General features: G+C 46.6%; 1 protein-coding gene across 5 annotated transcripts in view; it reads left to right on the top strand.

The window, feature by feature from the left end:
- The window catches only part of KIAA0753 (KIAA0753 ortholog), a 54968-nt gene extending 37581 nt beyond the window's left edge, over positions 1–17387 (top strand). For all 5 annotated transcript variants that reach the window (XM_045586652.1, XM_045586653.1, XM_045586651.1 and 2 more), the window contains 4 exons: positions 338–419; positions 5580–5700; positions 6469–6693; positions 15929–17387. In XM_045586652.1, the coding sequence (XP_045442608.1) occupies positions 338–419; positions 5580–5700; positions 6469–6693; positions 15929–16046 (546 nt within the window). In that variant the 3' untranslated portion in view covers positions 16047–17387. The remainder of the gene's footprint in view (positions 1–337; positions 420–5579; positions 5701–6468; positions 6694–15928) is intronic.
- Positions 17388–20052: the final 2665 nt, after the last annotated feature.

Genomic DNA, 20052 nt, shown 5'->3' with positions numbered 1-20052 from the left:
TTATTTAAATATAAATAAATTAAAGTTAAACATACTAATATTTCAAGTGGTCAGTAGTTTGTGGTTACTGTATTGGGCACGACAATTATAGAACATTTCCATCCTCACAACAAGCTCCAGTGGACAGCACTGGCCTAGATTAGATTAATTAGATTAATCGCTTCATTTTTAGACTTCACTTCATAAGCTAATCACTTCCTGGTCTGGCAGATGCTCATTTCTGGCAATGTGTCTGTATCAAATGTATCTGCTGAGCTATGACATTCTTGCTAGCTCTGGTTTCTAATGAAACTAATTTATTCTCATCAAACTTTTTTTTTTTTTTTTTTTTTTTAAGAAATACCAGGAGACAGTTCGCCAAAGATATAATAAAATTGTATATACAGATCCTCAACTTTGGATGCAGGAAGAAAAAAATGGTGAGTGCTCCCCTCACTTTTCCCCCAACAGTTATCCTGGAAAATTTTGTACATACAGAAAAAATTCTACAGTGAACACCCATAAAACCACCTTATAGATTCTACAATTAACATGTTGCTACATTTGCTTTATTTATTTATACTCTGTCCATCAATTCACCTTATTTTTCATACATTTCAACTTGTGTATCAGCAACTAGAGTTTAATATCTATGGCTCTTTTTCCGTTTGAGGTAAAATTTACATATAATAAAGTGGAGAGACAGACTGTATCACCTCCAGAAGTTCTCTTATGCTCCTTCCCAGTCAGTTCCAATGACCCAGGCAATAACTGTGCTTTTTTGCTCACTATATAAATTAGCTACCTGTTCTAGACTCTCATATAAATGGAATCATGCCTGCATATGTTCTTTGTCTAAGACTTCTTTCATTCAGCATGATGTTCTAGATTTATCTGTTACTTGTTTCCGTTGCCACTGTAACAGATTTAATTTTGTAGCAAGTTAAAGCACAGTTTCAGGGATTTAAAACACACATTTATTCTCTTACACTTCTGGAGGTCAGAAGTCTGAATCAAGCCTTAAAAGCCTAAAGTCAAGGTTTAGGCAGCTTCTAAGGCTGCCTGCGCACCTTGACTTATGACCACACTCCTCCAGACTTTGTTCTGTGGTTAAATCTTCCTATGACTGCCTATCACAAGACACTTGTGTTACATTTAGGGGGGACCCCGATCATCAAGGATGCTCTCCTATCTCAAGAACCTTAAAGACTCTCTTGCCATAGAGGGGAACATTGACAGGTTCCAGGGATTAGAATGTGGACACCTTGAGGAGCCATTAGGCAGCCCACCATACTGGGATCAGTTCATTCCTTTTCACCGCTGAGTAGTCCCTTTTATGCCTGTGCCACATCTAGTTTATCCATTTGTTTGTGGATCTACATTTGCTTGTTTCTAGTTTTGACCTATTAGAAATAAATCTGCAATTAATGTACCATGTTCCCCAAAAATGTATACACACTTTAATAGCTCATAACTCACTTAATTTTCACTCCTTTTCAGGTTTAACTGATTTGAAATAATGAACGAAGCCAGACTAAGCTTTGAATAAAGAAAGTTTATCCTAAAGTGCCACTAGACTTTTTTTGGGGGGGACACATAAAAGATAAAGTTTGTCCTGACTGCCATGGTTCAGTGGTTAGAACGTCAGCCCTTGAACTCAAGGGTCGCGGGTTCGATTCTGGTCAAGGACAGGAGCCTGGGTTGCAGGTTCCCTGCCCTGATGGGAGCGCACATGGGAAGCAATCAATTGTTGTGGCTCTTTCACATCAATGTTTCTTTCTTTCTCCTCCTTCTCCCCTCCCCGCTCCCTTCTCCTTTCTCTAAAATCGATAAGAAAAATATCCTCCAGTGAGGATTAACCAAAAAAAAAAAAAAAAAAGATGAAATTTACTATTCAAAACCAGCAGCAGTCTACAAATTGAGGGTGCATGAATACTGAACTGAAATGATTTTTTAAAAATATTTTTATTGATTTCAAAGGGGAAAGGAGGAGAGAGAGAAACATCAATGATGAGAGGGAATCATTGATCGGCTGCCTCCTGCACAACCCACACTGGGGATTGAGCCCACAGCCTGGGCATGTGCCCTGACCAGGAATTGAACTGTGACCTCGTGGTTCATAGCTTGACATTTAACCACTGAGCCACGTTGGGTGGGCCAAAATCATTCTTGATGTTTGAGATTCCATTGCTTTGCATTATCAGCAGTGCCTGGACCAGAATAGTCATAAATTTGAAAACAGGCATTGATAAAAAAAATTATCCATTTCTGTAGATTCTTTTAAATTTTGCAAATGAACTGTATATGTTAATAAAAACTGACTTTCTAATCATTCAAAGTGCATATACATTTTTTTTCAAATACCCTATATATTCATGCATAGTCTGTGTGGACATATGTTTTTATTTTTCCTGGATAAACACCCAAGAGTAAGTTTGCCAGGTCATGGGATAGGTGTATGCTTACCTATAAAAAACTATCAAATCTTTCCCCAAAGTGTCTGTACCAATTTACCCTCCCATCTAATTGAGTCCCTCTTGCTCCATATCCTTGCGAACATTTGATATTGTCAGTCTTTAAATTTAATTTCCATGTTGAATAATGAGGTTTAAAACATTTTCAAGTGACTATTAGCCATTTTTATATTTTCCCTGGTGAAGTATTCAAATCTTTTGTACATTTTCTAATGGGTTGTCTTATTTTTGAGTTGTAGGAATTTTTTATGCATTCTGGGTATACACTTTTGCCATATATAGTTATTTTTAATAACAGTTTTATTAAGATACTAGAGGCCCACGCTTCGGGGTCCCTCGGCCTGGCCTGCACCCTCTCGCAGTCCGGGACCCCTTGCTCCCTACTGCCTGCCCACATCGGAGGCAGGAGAGGCTCCTGCAACTGCCACTGCTCTCGCCAGCCGTGAACCTGGCTTCTGACTCTGGATGTTTGAGATTCCATTGCTTTGGAATTTCCACTCCTGTGGGAGCACACTGACCACCAGGGGAAGCTCCTGCGATGAGTGTGCTCCCTGGTGTTCAATGAGCATCATAGCAAACGGTCATTCTGCCGTTTGGTCGATTTGCATATTAGGGTTTTATTACATAGGATAATTTACATACCATAAAATGCATGCTTTAAGTATTGTATATTTACTAAGTTGTGCAAACATCACTGCTCTTTAATTCTAGAACCTTTTCACATAAAAGAATCACCCTAAAAAAAAAAAAAAAAAACCATTGCAGGCCTGCCCTACTCCTCTCTTTGCCCAGCAGCCACTGATCTACTTACTCTTTGCAAATATTTTGCTCCATCTGTGGCTCACATATTTTCTCAAATGTGTTTTATTACAGGAATATACTTTTACTTTTGATGAAGTCGAACTTTCCATTTTTCTTGTATCGTTTTTGCTTTATTTATTTAAGAAACCTTGCCTATTCCCAGTTTGAAGGGAGAGCCTTTTCTTCTTCTAGAAACTTTATGATTTGGCTTTTGTGTGTAGTCTGTGATTCATCTTGAATAAAATTTGGCCTGTGTTTTTGAAGTGGAGGTTGGCTCATTTTTCCTCCTTAATGGATATCCATTTGTTCTCATGCCATTTGTTGAAAAGACCTTCCCTGTTCTCCTCCGCTTGTAAAAATTCATTCAGACGAATTTTGGCTGCAGTTGCTAGGCTACTATCACAGTGTTAGCCGGGAAGTGTTACTTCTGTTTGATGCAGGCTTATCATTTACTACCTTCCTCAATGAAAAGAGGTGAGTAAAAGCTGGTTAAACATTACCCCTGAAGGAATTTAAGTAGGATGATTACTAAGGGCTGTAAAGGAAACTGTGGGTCTCGATGGTTTACAGCAGTAGCCTACAGTCACATATAGTTTTTTTAAATCCTCACCCGAGGATATGTTTTTGTTGATTTGAGAGAGAGAAGAAGGGAGAGAGAGAGAAACATTGATGTGAGAAACATCAGTCTGTTGCCTCCATAGGTGCCCTGACTGGGTATGTGCCTTAACCGGGAATCAAACCCGCAGACTTTTGGTGTACGGGACAGCGCTCCAACCAACCGAGCCACCAGACCAGGGCTTCACATATAATATTTTTAAAATACGGGTTTGGGGTGGGTGTCATTTTAGAAAAAGTGGTGTTCTCCATGTCAAATTTTGACAGAAGGATGACCCATCAAAGCACAACACCTATTTGTTCCTTTTATGTTTTCTGCCGTTTTCAGGTGCTCTATTCTTTGCTCCTGTTGGTTCTCTCTTCACCCCAACCCTAATCCCGCTCCCATCTTCATTCTCGCCACCCTTGAGGCCCGACTCACATGACCCTTTGGGGACCAAGCTGGCAGTGCCCAGACTGGAATCTAGCTCCCTCCCTCACAGGCCTGTGAGCTCCATGGGCTCCGACCTGCCCTGCATCGTAGAGCTGTTTGCTGAGAGGTCTCCTCTCTCCCAGTTCGACCACAAGTTCTCCGAGGCCGGCCAGCTGGTCAGATTGAGTTGTGCTTCCACTGCACCCGGCACAGGCCTGGCCGGGAGGCCCCGCTCAGTGAGTGGGCGGGCACTCCAGCACCGTTTTGTGTGGAAGCCGAGGGAAGCAGTTTGTCTCACAGGTGGGGTGGCCTTTGGCCCCAAAGTTGGGTTGCATCGTGCAAAAGGCAGTCTTACCTAGGACTCCATGTTGTCCTTTTCCCAGGGCAATTTGAATGAATAGTCACTGTCTGACTCTGCATAAAGTTGAGGGATACAGTGAAGAGGAGCTCCTTAGGACAGATACTAAGCGCTAAAACGAGTTTCAGACACTTTATTCCAGAATCATGGACCCATAGAAAGAGCCCTGCTTCCCGATGTTCAGATGCTATGTTCAGTCGCATCACACATTTAAAGGGACTCTTGAATTGTGCAGGGTCTAAGCGTATGTCCTCTCCTCTGTGAACAATTGAAATTTGGTTGTACTCAGCATTATTTTTACAAAAACTGACTTTTGCAGTATTTCTGACAGTGAGAGATCACAAGCATATAAATGAGTTAGAGAAAGTTCTTTGACTTAGAGATTCTCCTTACCTAAGAGAAGGACAAATCTTACATTTGAAATACATTTGAAATTATAAATAATCCAGAATTCCAAAGAGCTGTCAAGCCTGCAGGGTCTAGTTAATAAGTTAATGTTTCGATATCGTTATGCTGATTTTCCGGCAATGCCACAAATTAAGTCAGCTAATTAAGTGCTCAGGTGTAAGTGGGTTTTTTTCCTTTGCCCTAATCAAACCATTGAAAGGTTAAAAAATAAACCCAACTGCTGAAGACCCTGGATGAGCGGCTCGGTTCCGGAACCCGCAACCCTGGGGCTTGGCACAGACTTCCTTCTGCCTTCAGAGCTAGCAGAGGCTTCAGACAGCTCACTGTTCAACAGTGACTCCTGCCTGGCTGGTGTCTCAGTAACTTCTAAATTCACCTTTCCTCTTTTTTCATTGCACCGCCTGCGAAGCCATTGTGCTTGAGGGGGTGGGGGTGCCTGTGACTTCCTCACGGGCGGTTGGCCATGGAGACAGCCTGGTATGTACCCTGACTCTCCTTTATAAGAAGTCATTTGATTCCTCTCCTTTTCTAGACCAAAAACGCGCAGCAGTAGGTGAAGGACCCCTTTCTCCTCACCCAATCAGGATCACAAAGACAGTAGCCAGCAAGGACCCAGACGTGCACATCGTGTTGGAAAGGCCCTGGAATGACAAGTAAGCGCTAACGAGCCTGATCTCATTGTAGTCGGTTGCCTTCAGTGTTGGTGAGTTTCATATTCCTTCCGTTCCCACAAGACACAGAAATTCTTTTTGAGCAAGATCTTGCCAAACTCCAAGATGGCTCAGTAAAGTAGTGTGTTTAGAAGATGGGCATAGAAACCGTTGCATCTTGCTCTAGCCGATGGGCTCAGTGGATTGAGTGTTGGCCTGGGGACTGAAGGGTCCCGGATTCAATTCCGGTCAAGGGCATGTACCTCAGTTGCAGGCTCCTCCCTGGCCTGGGCCCTGGTCGGTGAATGCAAGAGGCAACCAATCAATGTATTTCTCTTACATAGATGTATCGCGCTCTCTTTCCCACTCTCTCTTCCACTCTCTCTAAAAATCAATTGAAAAATATCTTTGAGTGAGGATTAAAAAAGAAATTAAAATATATTTTTTAAAAAGGAGAAACATGTTGCGTGTTAAGGAGCCTGGATTGTTCTGTTGAAAGCATCACGTTGGTGCGGTGGTTATACTGCAAATTCCTGCCAGATTTGATGTAGGAGTTCTGATTTCTACAGGACAGGAACTCCTCCCTGGTGGAGGGTTAGTCCAGTGGCGGAGGGTACCGGTAGATGGTGAGTGGTGATAACGCTGAGTTTTGTTCATTGTGAGAAAGAGAAATGAGAGGAAGCCTTTCTGGCAATCCACCGGGGTGGGTGAGCAGTTTGCCCTTGCTTGCAGGTGATTTTGAACGTTGTCATCGTTTTTATTGGTTCTCAGTTCCCTGGATGACAGTGGGGGACCAGAGGAGAAATCGGAGGAAAGAGAGGCTCCCCTCCTCTTTCCTTCGGAAGATTCTGAGCAGAGAAAGGATCGGACTGCCCTCCTGGTCCCCCCCGGGATGCGACGCAGCATCGGAGACTACTGCAGCCGCTACGACCAGTACCTCCGGATGGTCTCCCATGAGGCCGTGGGCTCCTTCAATCCGTGGCTCATTGCTGAAAGGTCAGTAAGTGTTCCGTGCCACGGGCCAAATGTTATCTGAGAGAGTGGCGGGGAAAGAAATGTCCACGGTCTCACGCTGTGCTTTGGGCCTTGGAGTTGCAGTTGCTTTTGGGCTAGTGGCCAGGTTTCTCTGTGAACGTCCTTTCCCGGATCGAAGAGATTGTGGAGCAGCCTGGGTGATGTCGCCAAGGGAGGGCGCTGAACCTCCCCTCCTGAGGCAGAGCGGGAGGCTCTTCCACCAGAGAACAGAGGCTGGGTCAGAAGCAGTGTGGTCGCGAGGTCTTCAGGGTCGGACAGAGGTGCTCATGGCAGCAGGCCTTTGGGCTTTGCAACGTGCTCTCTAACCCTTCTCCTTCCGAGGTCGTTTCGTGGAGTCCTGAAACATAGTCTTCCTGCTGCTAAAATTTTTGAAGAATGGATAAGGTTTTTTTTCATGTAAATAGTTCATTGAAATCTATTCTTTTTAAATTGGACCCAAGTTTGATTTCCTCTTGAATATCACTTTATTATAAACATGCAAATATTTTTTCATCATCGAGTCAAGCAGTATACTATGATTTCTTTCTTGACCAAGTTTGAAATGTATTTCAGGAGTTAACAGTTGCCCCTTTTTTATTTGCTTATTCTTTTAGGTGTTTATGAACTTTCCCACCCACTAGCCAACATCTCAGTGTCTTTTTCTCAGTGGTCAGATGTAGCAGTTGATTTCAATTTCTCGCCTCTACCCCACTCTCTCTCCTGAGACCCTCCCCTTCCTCCCCCAGCCTGGCTGACTGCCCTCTAAGTGGCACTGTGGCTCCTGCTCTGGGACTCCCTTCTTCATGGCCCAGCGTGTTCGGTCACCTCCCTCCCAGGTCAGAGGCCTTATTTCCAGTGCCCTCATCGCCCTCTTTCCAGGTTCACTCTCTTACTTTGATGGAGCATATCCTGTTTGTCTACTGGAGGAACATTCTTAAGATTTGCCAGTTTGAAAGTGTCTTTATTCTATGGAGACATACTTGATTGATGATTTGGCTGAGTTTAAAATTATGGGTTTATTTTTCCCAAAGAATCTACGCCTTCATTTGTGGGGGCGAAGGAGCGATTGTCACTTAGCTGCCTGGAGCAGGGGTGGACACCTCGCTGTTCATTCTGCAGAATGTCAGCCCATGCCCTCATTTTCCACCCAGACCTGCCTCCACCTGCATGCTCTTACTCCCGATTCCTGATTTCTGATTCCGGAGTCTTTGTTTTGTGAGACAACCAGCTTGCTTCCCTTGGCATGTCCCTGGACAGACTCCTGGGTTTCAGCTTCTTCTACTCCCCCTGTTCTGCCGAGCCAGTTAGGATTCCTCCATGTGCATTTCCTTTCTGGGAATCTTGGACAGTCCTCATCTACTGTTGTTTCTTTTTCTCCTTGTAGATTGATGTGTTTACTTAAGTCCTTTTATTTTAGTGGAGTTCTGAGCGGGATCAGAGATAATCACTTATGTTCAGTCCCTCAGTTTTAACTGAAGTCCGAAAGCTTCTCTTTAATAGACAGCGCCCTTCAAGGTACCTGAGCATTCAGTTCTGGTAGAGATGCCGTGTATTTTGTGGGGGAGGAGAGTGGGCAAACCTCACTTGCTTCTGTGTGTACACAGTCCTACAGATGCTCTCTTATTTTCCCAGCGCCTGTTTGAATGGTGAGGCTAATTGGTATATTGGGAAATCCAAAAACAAGCCACGGGAGATAGACTTCCATGTACGTTCTTACCACCTGATAAATGAACGCTTCGTTCATAGTTGTTTTGTTGCTCTAGGGAAAGCTCTCAGACTATCTATAGTAATAAAAGAGTAATATGCTAATTAGGGTGGACGTCCATCTGGACAAAGCCACAGCGGCTGTGAGGCCCAAGGCTCAGACAGCCATGGGCTCAGGCAGCTGTGGGTTTAGGCAGCTGTGAGGCCCTGGGGCTCAGGCCTCACAGCCACAGTGGCCGTCAGTGGCAGCAGCAGCAGGGTGATGGGGGGGTGCCTTTCCCTCATTGGCCTGGTCGCCTCCCACAGAGGGAGGTCAGAGGCAGCAGCAGCAATAGAGTAATGGAGGCAGAGCCTTACCCTGAGCAGCCCGGTTGCCTCACACAGAGGGAAGCTATACTGCAGCTTAGGCCTGCTCCCCAGGGGGGAGCCTAAGCCATCAGTAGGACATCCCCTGAAGGATTCCGGACTGTGAGAGGGGGCAGGTCGGGCTGAGGGACCCCTTCCAGTGCATAAATTTTTTGTGCACCAGGTCTCTAGTAAGGAATAACAGGTTAGCATGTAGAGGCCAGAGCTATTAAAATATGCCTGGATCTTTACAAATGTTCTCTGCTGCAATATTTGGCCCTTACAGGACAATGCATCTGAATTTTCTAACTCCGTTTCAATCTCTTTGTTTCTGATTTGAGTGTTCCTAAGTGGGAGATCTTGAAAGATTATCCTAAGACAGTTGACTTCACTTAATAGCTTCTTATGTGAGGGAAATCTTAGATTTTTTTCCCCCCTGTAATATCTCCATTTCTCCTTACACTGAAGAAAAAGCACTGCTTGAGTGATCAAAGGGAGATGATATAAACTGGATGTAAATAAGAGTGGCTGTAAAAGGAAAGGCTTAGGTGATGTGATGCTTTTGATGAAAGCAAACTCTTAAGGATCCCTGGTTTAAAAAACAAATCAGGAGACTTCAGGGTAAAAAAGACAGACTGAACATATGAATTCATCTTTATCCCATGTATCTCCACCCAACTGTATGTCACTAAAAGAATAAACAAAAGGCATGAACCTTTAAATGAGAACAAACGAGAAATAGCAATAAAAACTTGGAAGCCATAAGCAGATAGACAAATAGCAAATGACTTAGCAGATCAGGGAGAGCCAAGTGCCTGGTGACGGGGAAGCCAAGAACCAAGCTGATTCATGCAGACACACCTGGTGAAACACAGGAGTGGGAAGCAGGGGATGCTTGTAAGGCATAGGGGCAGTTAAGTCAGGAAATGGGAGGCTTGGTTCAAATGCTCATTCTTGAAGATAGCAGCCATTGATAAATGCACAGCCCCTTACACATAAAAAGCTCTGAGGAAGCCAAGTAAGTAGAGCTATTACATCATGAAACAAGAACAGTATTTTCTTAATATGTTTCTATTGATTTGAGAGAGAGAAAGAGAGAGAGATACAGACATTGACTGGCTGCTCCTGCACACACTTTGACCTGGGACAGACCTGGGACCCGGGCCTGTGCCTGGCTGGTACTGGAATCGGCGACTTTGATGCACGGGCCGCTGCTCAGCCAGCTGAGCCGCACCTGCCAGAGGAGAACAGGGTGTTATTAAAAGCTAGTGGCCCAGTGCATGAAGTCCGTGCACATTAAAAGGGAATTAATTAGAGGAAATATTTTAATATTGCTATTTGCCCTTTCTCTATAAGATGAAAGAGAAGTAGTAAAATGTGTATGAAAATCTCCCTCCTGTCAGAGTCTGGGTTACACCATGGGAACCAAAGTCAAGTCCCCGCCCACCCACATGTGCCTCAAAATCGCACAAGACCTGGACCCGGCCAGCCCCACCCTCATTGGGCTAGATCCAGACCCGGCCTGCCCCATCCAGGTCAAGCCCTGCTGGGTGGGGTCGAGGCCTCAGGTCGCCTGGCCTGGGCCAGAAGATGCAGCCTGAGGTCCCATCAAGCCCAGACAGGCAGGCGGCACAGCCTGAGGTCCCCTAGGCCAGGGCAGGGGGCATGCTGTGAGGCCCCCCGTCAAGCCCCATAGGTGGGGGGCATGGCATGAGGCCCCCTGTCAAGCCCCCACCAAGCAGGGGGCGCAACTTCAGGTCTCCTGCCCCAGCCCAGCGCCTCACAGCCTCAGGTCCCTGCTCATTGCTTGTTAAGGCTCGTTACAGGAACTCGGCCTCTGCTGTGGGTGCAGTCATCTTGTTAAGGTGTGGCAGTCAATTTGCATATTCCCTCTTTATTAGATAGGATAAACTTTCAAAGAATAAAACAAACTTTTTTAGAAATAAAAAATATGACTGAAATAAATTCACTAGAGGGATTTAAAGAAAAAGATCTCTCAGGAAGTAGAATTGAAAAAAACACACCAAGGATGGATAATAGGGAAGAAAAGATTTTAAAAGTTAGAGGGTTATACTGTCAATGTCTTAGCTCTGGTTGCCGTAACAAATGCCATAGGCTGAGTGGCTTAAACAAAAATTAATACTTTATAGTTCTGGAGGCTGGGAAGTCCAAGGGCCTGCTTCCTGTTTTGCAGACAGCCCTTCTCTTGCTGTATTCTCACTTGGCCAAGAGAGAGAGGTCCTCTTTCTCATGCCTCCTTTATAAGGGCACTAATCCCGTTCATGAGGGCTCCACCCTCATGACCTATTTACCTTCCAAAGGTTCCACCTCCAGATTCCATCACCTTGAGAATTGGGCTGTTAGATATGAATGGGATGGAGGCATGCAGATTTTCAGTTACTGTGTAGTGTCCAACATCTGTGTAGTTAGATTTCCAGAATGTGAGAGCGGGGGAAATGGAGGAATAGGAATGGGAAAAGTCAGAGAAATACCATAAGAAAACTTCCCAGAAGACTGTTAGTCTCTAGGTTGGAAGAGTTCATCATTAGTCCACTGCAAATTAGAGAGTGAGTGAATACATATATGAATAAACGAATAGGACAGAACACACCATGGCACATCATTTTGTAAAGGAAATTTGAACATCCCAGTGTGCGGACATTGTGATAAAAGGTTCCTGAGAGTTAAGCCTGTTCAAACAATCAGAACTGAGACTGGGACCTTGTTTTCAAGAGCAACACTGCCAGCAGGTGTTAGAGCATGCTCCCCAAATTCAGCCTCAAATCTGTGCTCAGCTAAATTGTCAACTAAATATAAGGATAAAATAAAAACATGTCAGGTGTACACGGTATCAAAAAATCTAGTTCCCATGCACTTTTTCACTAAGTTACTGGAGGGTGCATACCACCAGCACAGGGTGCACATTGAAAAAGAGGAAGGCAGGATTTAGGAAACTTAGACTACAACAGGGAACTTCCAGAAAAATGGCCAAAGCTATTTATATGAGAACTTCTCAGTAAGCATAGAAAGCAACCAATCCAGGTTGGAATAGGATGACAGAGCACCAGGAGGAGTGGTTCCCAGAGTGGGCAGCAGGGTGAGGGAGGTTAAAAGGAAGAAGAAAACAACCCGGCTGGTGTGGCTTAGTGGTTGAGCATCGACCTATGAACCAGATTAGGTTCGATTCCCTGTCAAAGCACATGCCCAGGTTGCAGGCTCAATCCCCAGTGTGGGGCGTGCAGAAAGCAGACTATCTTTCTCATTGTTGATGTTTCTGTCTTTCCACCTCCCTTCCTCTCTGAAATCAATAAATATATTTTAAAAAAGAAAAGAAGAAGAAGGAGAAGAAGACAACAGATACTTAATTTGTTTGAATGGATTCGGATTAGCTTGGTGTTTCTTAATATGATGATTTCATAATATAGAAGAATTCACGATAGGAATATGGAAAGCAAAACAAATACAAAAACAAGGTGACCACTTGATGACGCACATGGTAATTGGGACCACGTCTCCCCCTGAGGATAGCTCCTAATAGAAACGTTGGAGTAAAAATAAAGCGGACGTGCTGGAAGGCACCAGAAGGTAACCAGGTGATGCAGCATAACTGGGGCAGCCGCGTGGAGAAGCAGACCGGAGGTTAGCCCTGTCTGGCGCTGCACAGTCAGTCCTAGGGGACAGGGCACGTGGGTGGCGTTCCCAGGTCAGAGGACAGAGGTGGGCCTTGGGCCTCGCCATGGCGGGGGAGTACTCACCTCACCTGAAGTGAGGGTGACCTGGGTGCCTGGAGCCTCTCAGGACTCTGCGCGGCTCCAGATGATCTTTGTTCCTCAGCTTATACCAAAGTGGTTCCAGGTTACTGCCCCCCAGGCACCAGGCAGCAGCTAACACACATTTTCTCTGAATGTATAGGACAGCATCTTAGGACTTAAATTATTGTTAGACTTTTCAAACAATATACAGTGCCTGGTATATGGTGGTGAATAACCAGGTAGCAGAGAGAGATGGCACTAACAAGAACTGTCCTACAGCAGCTCCGAATGGTAGACCCATCAGACACAGACAGGATCACAAGGACATCAGGCCATACATAGAGGAAGCTCTAAAAGGCCCAAGCTAAACAAAGAGGTACATCTTACATAGGCACATCGTAGTAATGTTGAAAAGTCAAAGATAAAGAGACAGAGTGCTGGATCTTGGAGGGAAGGCTGGAGGAAGAAAGACAGAAAGACCATGGAAGCTGGGAGATCTAATATATCTTTTAAATTTTTAAAGCAGGAGAACTCCCGACCCGGAGTTCTAAGCCCAGTGAAGTATATTTCAAGAAGTAAGGTAAGAGAGGCTCCAACACAGTTGAAAAAGTGTATTGTGGTAGACCTTCACGGTAGGAAACATTACAAGGATATTTTTTTAGTCGGAGCAAAATAGTCACAGATGAAAGGTCAAAAATACAGGAAGGTGTGAATTGCTAAAAAGGTCAGTGTGTAGATAAATGAATATTGACTGTATAAAACAATAAGCTGCTGTCTTATGGGTGTTTGCATACATTTAGAACACACAGTCACAATAGCACATAAGCCAGGGAGATGAGAGATGGTGTTGTGAGGTATCTTCTACTTTCTGGGAAAATGGCAAGCATAGCAATTAATGTTAGACTTTTAAGTCAGGGATTCTCATTGTAATCTAGGGTGACCATTAAGAGAATAATACAAGTTCATAGCGAGAAAAGAATGCAATGAGAAATGGAAATATCTGAAGGAGGGCAAGGAAGAATAGAGAACAAATAGACAACTAGAAAATATTTAGTGTTTTAGTAGTAGAACTTCAAATATAAGGTGCTATTTTTGATAGATAGAGACTATCACGGAGTATGTGTGTGTGTGTCTGTCTGAGTCGGTCTGGCAATGGCACCAGTAGCAGTGAGCACACTTATACCAGATCTTTGTTTCTAAATACTATTTCCCATGAGAAGGTACCAGGGCTTCTCAGAGGAATGGCTGATTCTGGGCCTGGGGCTGGGAAATGTAGGAGGAGCCTGGAACATCACGTGCCAGAGGGAGTGTTGAGAGCAGAGAATGCTGCTCCTGTCAGGAGTACCCAGGAGCCAGATTAAAGGGGCTCCAACTGGCCAGTCTGGGATATTCTGAGTGTCAAAATCCTGTCTAATAAAAGAGTAATATGCAAAGTGACTGTTGTTTCAACACACAAGATGGCTGCCCCCATGTGGTCAAAGACAGCTACCCCACATGGACACAAGATGGCCAGTCGGGGAGGACAGTTGGGAGGGACCAGGCCTGCAAGGGAAGGCAGTTGGGGGTGATCACGCCAGTAGGGGAGGGCAGTTGGGAGGCACCAGGCCTGCAAGAGAGGGCAGTTGGGGTGATCAAGCCTGCAGGGGAGGGTAGTTAGGGGTGACCAGGCTGGCAGAGGAAGGAAGTTGGGGGTGACCAGGCTTGCAGGGAAGGGCATTTTGGGGGGACTCCGGCCTGCAGGGGAGAGCAGTTGGAGGGGACCAGGCCTGCAGGGGAAGGCAGTTGAGAGAGACCAGGTCTGCAGGGGAGGGCAGTTTGGGGGGAACCAGGCCTGCATGGGGAAGGCAGTTGGGGGGTGGGGCAGACCACCAGGGGAGAGCAGTTAGGGATGATGAGGCTGGCAGGGGAGAGCAGTTAGGAGTGACCAGGTCAGCAGGAGAGGGCAGTTGGGGGGGACCAGGCCTTCAGGGAAGGGCAGTTAGGAGTGACCAGGCTGGCAGGGGAGCAGTTAGGCATCAATCAGGCTGGCAGGGGAGTGGTTAGGGGGTGATCAGGCTGGCAGGCAGAAGTGGTTAGGAGCTATCAGGAAGGCAGGCAGGCAAGCATTTGGGAGCCAGCAGTCCTGGATTGTGAGAGGGATCCCAGATTGGGAGAGGGTGCAGGCTGGGTTGAGGGACACACACACACCCCGTGCACAAATTTTGTGCACCGGGCCTCTATTAAATAATAATGGTAATGAGTTACAAACTACTGAATAAGAATCAGACAAGCCTATATGAATGAGTGAGTGAATGAATGCGTGAGTAAGTGAATACATACATATATAAAGGAGAAGGAAAGCTTTTATTACAGTAGAATGCCAACTACTAAATGGAGAAGGAATGATGAAATTAGAAATTCAGTGTTGGCAGCCCTGTAATAATTGATTCAGATAAGTTGGATGAGAAGCAAGATATTTACATAATCACACAGCATCTCCCCCAATACACATATTAATTACAAGGGGAAACAGGATTGTACGGGGAGAAACCTGGCAGACATCACTGTCACCAAGGGGTAACAGGTCACTCAGCAGTGAGAGGGTGAGAGGAGCACTCGGGGAACATGACCCCTGCTGTGGCTTCCGTTCCAAAAATGTGTCACCAGAGTCTCCCCATGAGGAAGCATCAGACAAACTCAGATTGAGGGACGTTTTACAAAAAAAGGCCTTCACGCTGTAGAAAGCAAAGTCCTGGAGGACAAAGGCCAAAGAGCAGATCTAGGTTAAAGGAGAGTGAAGAGACATGACCGCTAAATGCAGTGTGGGATCCTGGGCTGGGGCCGGAGGAGGGCGGGAGGGTCCCCTAAAGGATGTTATTTGGACAGTTGGCAGGCTTTGGAAAGGTTTGTAGATAAGATTAGATAATGGTGTTAATGTGATTTTTATAATTATGGTTATTTAAGAGAATTATGGTTATTCAGGAAATAAAAATGAAGCACTTAAGGGATGTCAAGTCTGCAACTTACTCTGCAACAGAGAAAAGTTGTGTGCGTGTGTGAGTGTGTAAGGAGAAAGAGAACACACATAGAGTGTCCTGCCCTGTCCCGTCCCATAGAGAAGGCAGGCCCCCATCTCTGTGATCTGGGTTGGCTGAGTTGCAGCTGGTTTTAATTTCTGGTCACTGCTGGCCTCACCCATCTCAGGGTGAGGTCCCTCCGGTGTGATTCAGGCCCCTCCCTCCAGCTCTAAGTGCCATCATCTTAACATCTCGGAGAGCAAGGCCTCCCTTGTTTTTCTCCTTCAGAAGTATCTTGGCTGCCCTTGGCCTTCTGCGTTTCCGGTTAAATCTTAGAATTGACTCGGTGAGCTCCCCAGCCGAGTGAAGAAAGGCTCCCCTCTTTGGCTGCACGCCTTCAGCTGCGTTGTTTGTCTTCAGCTTTTCAGAGGAGTTGGTGGACGAGGCGCTGGGGTCCGTGACTGCTGAACTTGGGGACTTGTGTGAAGGTTACGCAGAAGCTGTGTTCACCTCGGAATTCCTAGAGGCTGCCACCTGAAGGCTCCGCGGGAGCGGCGGCACCCCCTTCGCTTAGGCCACGGCCGGTCTTTCTCCAGGCTGTCCATCCAGGCCAGGCGCTGCCCAGTGAGAGGAGGGACGCGCCAGTGAGGTCATCGCCATGGCAATGGTTCTGGTAGTTCATGGTGGAATGTGTTAACATTGTTTAGTACCCAGGAATCGGGAATTGATTATGACAATATATTTTCTGAATGTATAATTTTCCTGTTGCTGTATTCCCCCACTGGCTCAGGTTGGTGATGAGAATGTTTTGAAAAGTAACAGATCGGTATATTTCATACAGGGATTCAAGTTGCTTTAGATCCCACAGGTGGATCAATGCCCACAAAAGTGCAATTACCGTTCGGTCCCCTCACCTGGCTCACGTTTTCATGCCAAGCAATTTCCCAACCAACAAGGCACCTGTCCCCATCGGGTCACACACTCTAGGCGAGCCGGGTCAGGTTCACTGCCAGACCTCTGCCCTGTGCAGCTCAGTGAGAACAGGAGCCACCAGTTGTCAGTCACAGCAGCCAACACATTTCTCAATGTGCAGTTCCTAGCTGCTTCTCACATGTTGAGTCTTGTCACCAGTTGACATATTCTGACACACACAGCTTTCTCTGAATTCAGAGGAAATCGGTGTACATCCGAGTGCCCGGTCAGAGGTGCAGAACTCACTTCCATCGCTGGGGAGGCAGACATGCCTCCAAACCAGAGAGACCTGGTGGGAGGAGAGAACCGAAGTGAAGGACGTGAAGACCTCTGGGTCTGGGTCTCGGTCTCCAGAGAAGGGAAGAAGCTTAAGAAGCATAACAGCTTGGTCCTCGAACGTCTCGTAAGTCATATTTTACCAAGGGTAAAGCTTCTGTGTTTTCAGAAGTTCTGAATTCAGAAAAAGAATGTGTATGAAAAGAAGTCACTGCCTGGGAAAAGGTTCCCTAGGTTTTTTGCCTGAGGCTTCTGGAAAAAAAAAAAAAATGTGAAGCGTGAGTGATGTAGATGTTCCCCTTGGAATAATGTGAATCTTTCTGTAACGTATAGAGTGTTGTCACCTGGGGCTTTTCTCTGAAGTGCAAGTATTCCAGGTGATAATTTAAGCTGCTTGATCCCACTTATTTGTACAAAATTGATTTTTATTTAATGTTAATGTTTTCTTGATTAGTCTTATATAACCTCAGAATTAAAAAGGCTTCAAGGGAAATTAAAGGATTTAATTGGAGGAGTTAATGTGTACACTTGAATTGATAGACGCGTCTGTCATCATCATTGATCTCTTAAAGTTATTTGTGTGGCAGTCTTACTGTGCTGATATTTTAAATAAACTCGGTATTTTAAAGTATATGCATGTCTGGTTGAAATTATTTACATCTTTGTTCCACGGGCAAAGTGAAATGTGATACATAAGAACCACTGAGTCTGCTTTCTACTTGATCTGAACAGGCTGGGTTGTTTGCCACTCCTTCCCCACCCGAAAGAAATAAATGAAAATGACACATGCCATGCGCCAGGCATTGCTCCCAGCGCTCCCCGTGTTATTTAATTCTCAGATCTGTGGGAGGCGCATACCGTTATTCTTATTTTATAGACGAATGAGAGGAGGCATAGGAAGGGAGAACGAGGTGATCAGACTACCTGTGTTCATGATGCCGTGATCCTGGATCACTTGTTCCCCAAAGACCTTTGTCAGTTTTGAGTCCCCACGTGTGCATTCTCCTCCTGCACTCCTTCCCACTCAGCACGTCCCAGACGCTGTTGCAGGAGCGGTCCCTTTCCTCAGCACATCCTGTCGGCAGAAGACTCAAGTCCAGACTCCTTTGCTTTGTTTCAGGATCTTTCCAGCCTCTCCTGTCCCTCCCCCTAGATGGGTCTCCCGTCTCTGGCTCAAAGTGGTCGAGGCTTACTCCTGCCTCCATGTCAGGGTCTATTCATAACCCTGAGGATGCAGGCAGTTGAGTCTTCAGGTGTGAATATTCCTGAGGTAGGCTTGCACTGTCCCAGGCCTCTAGAATTCTTGTTCTTCATGAACAAAGGTTGTGTGTGCAGGTCATTCTCTAACCCCGATCCCAGGTCGTATAGGGGTTTTAGCATGTTCACATGCTTGCCTCCAGCCTGTCTAGCTCAAGCATGTCAAACTGGCAGCTGGTGGGCTGCATGCCTTGTTTGGCCACGAGTTTGTCATGCTTGGCTAGCTCCTCAAGGGCAAGGTCTCTGTTGACCGAGTAGTTGGCGCTCAGTAAATTCCTTTATATATATATTTGTATTGATTTCAGAGAGGAAGGGAGAGGGAGAGAGAGAGAAACATCAATGATGAGAGAGAATCGTTGATTGGCTGCCTCCTGCGTAGCCCACATTGGGGATTGAGCCTGCACCCTGGGCATGTGCCCTGACCAGGAATCGAACCATGACCTCCTGGTTTATAGGTCAGTGCTCAACCCCTGAGCCACATCCGGCCAGGATGTCATTCTTTTGAATTAGAGAACAAGGAAGGCACTTTCTCTTAGGGGAAACAGTTAGTACAGAGGTCTGTCCCAGCTCTGTGCAATCTGTAAGTGTTCTCTCTTGTGAGCTGATGTAGGATGCCAGCCATGAAGAACTGCAGGTCCCATCTCCCAGGTGCTGATGCATTTGCAGTTCATGCTCAGAACCTCAGGAGCCTGCCTCCCTGCTAAACCAGGGGGTGCGCCTCCGGGACCCCGCTACTCCTGGGCCTGGTCAGCAAACGCCATGTGGCACGTGGGCCATCGGGACTGGGAGTGGCCCAGGACTTGAGAGAGGGACAGAGGGAGGTGCTATAGTCCCTTATCCCTCTGCCCGTTGGTGCTGGAGGCAGGGAAGCGATGGGACTCAGGGGAGAGATGGTGATGGGAGTCTTTCTCCCTCACCTCCTTCTGGAGGGAGTGCCTGGAGGAGGCGCAGACTGGTATCGCTGGGTCTGAGTGATGGGACCACAGGAGAGGAGCCACGCCGAGTCAGGGTCTCTAGGGTTCTCTTCCTTAACTAAGTGGGATCTATTGTAGCAGCTTGCGAGAGCGAAGAGAGTTCGCTGAGCATCAGGAGTGTCGGCCCCACATCAATCACCACCGTCACCATCGCCCTTGGAAGGGCCGCTGCTGAGAGCGCGCGGTTCTTGGGGCTCTTGAGACACAGCAGAAAGGCGTGGCCTGCCCGCCTTCTTACCAGACAGTGGCCTTCTCATTCACCCCTGTCGGTCTGAGAGCAGAGATCCGGGAGGCTTCGACTCTGAGCATGTTTATTAGGTTCGTGGTTGGCAAACTGTGATCAGGTGACAGGAACTTTGAGATCCCGGATGTGTGGGTTCGGCCATCTACCCCACAGCCCCAGGGTTCCCTAAGCCTGGGCTGAACTTGACCCAGGAAGCCCCCAGCCATTGCTGCCACCTGATCCCGGGGAAGCAAGCAGGAGAGCTGGGAGGCGAAGCTGGCCCGGGAGCCTGTGCAGTCGCTAGAGACCTTCTGGGAGAGAGTCCAGCCTCCAGGCCCAGGCCGGGGAGGAGAGCTGGTTCTCCTTGACCCCAATTGTTCACCGCACTGTGCGGGGAGCATTACCTAGAGACCAGGAGAGACTGAGTAAACACCACCCCCGTCCCACATCTACTCCGCACGTTACGATTCAGAAATGCCTTCAAGTATAGTCTCTTCTCTCTCTAGGTCACTGCCACCTCCTGCTTTGTGTACTCGCAGTCACACGGCCCAATTAACACCTTGCTGACCCGACACGAGCTGTGGTGTCCGCACTCACATGAATTTAAGTCACGTTAAGCCTCGGCATTGCTTTCAGACCTTACACTGAAAGTCCCTTGTGACCCCCCATGCCTCAGTCTCCTCCTCTGCAGAAGGGGCAATGACAGCAGTGCTCTCCCGGGGTTATTGCGAGGACTAAGGGAAGTCAACCTTGCAAACACCTCGAGTGCCAGGGACCCTGGGGCTTGTTTTCACAGCCTTCGCTCTCAAGCCTTCCTTTGTCTCCTTCTTCCTGGTGTGTCC

The sequence above is a fragment of the Pipistrellus kuhlii genome, unplaced genomic scaffold (genome assembly GCF_014108245.1).
Source record: "Pipistrellus kuhlii isolate mPipKuh1 unplaced genomic scaffold, mPipKuh1.p scaffold_m20_p_23, whole genome shotgun sequence".
NCBI classification, from domain to species: domain Eukaryota; kingdom Metazoa; phylum Chordata; class Mammalia; order Chiroptera; family Vespertilionidae; genus Pipistrellus; species Pipistrellus kuhlii.
This window is presented reverse-complemented; position numbering and strand designations above follow the sequence as displayed.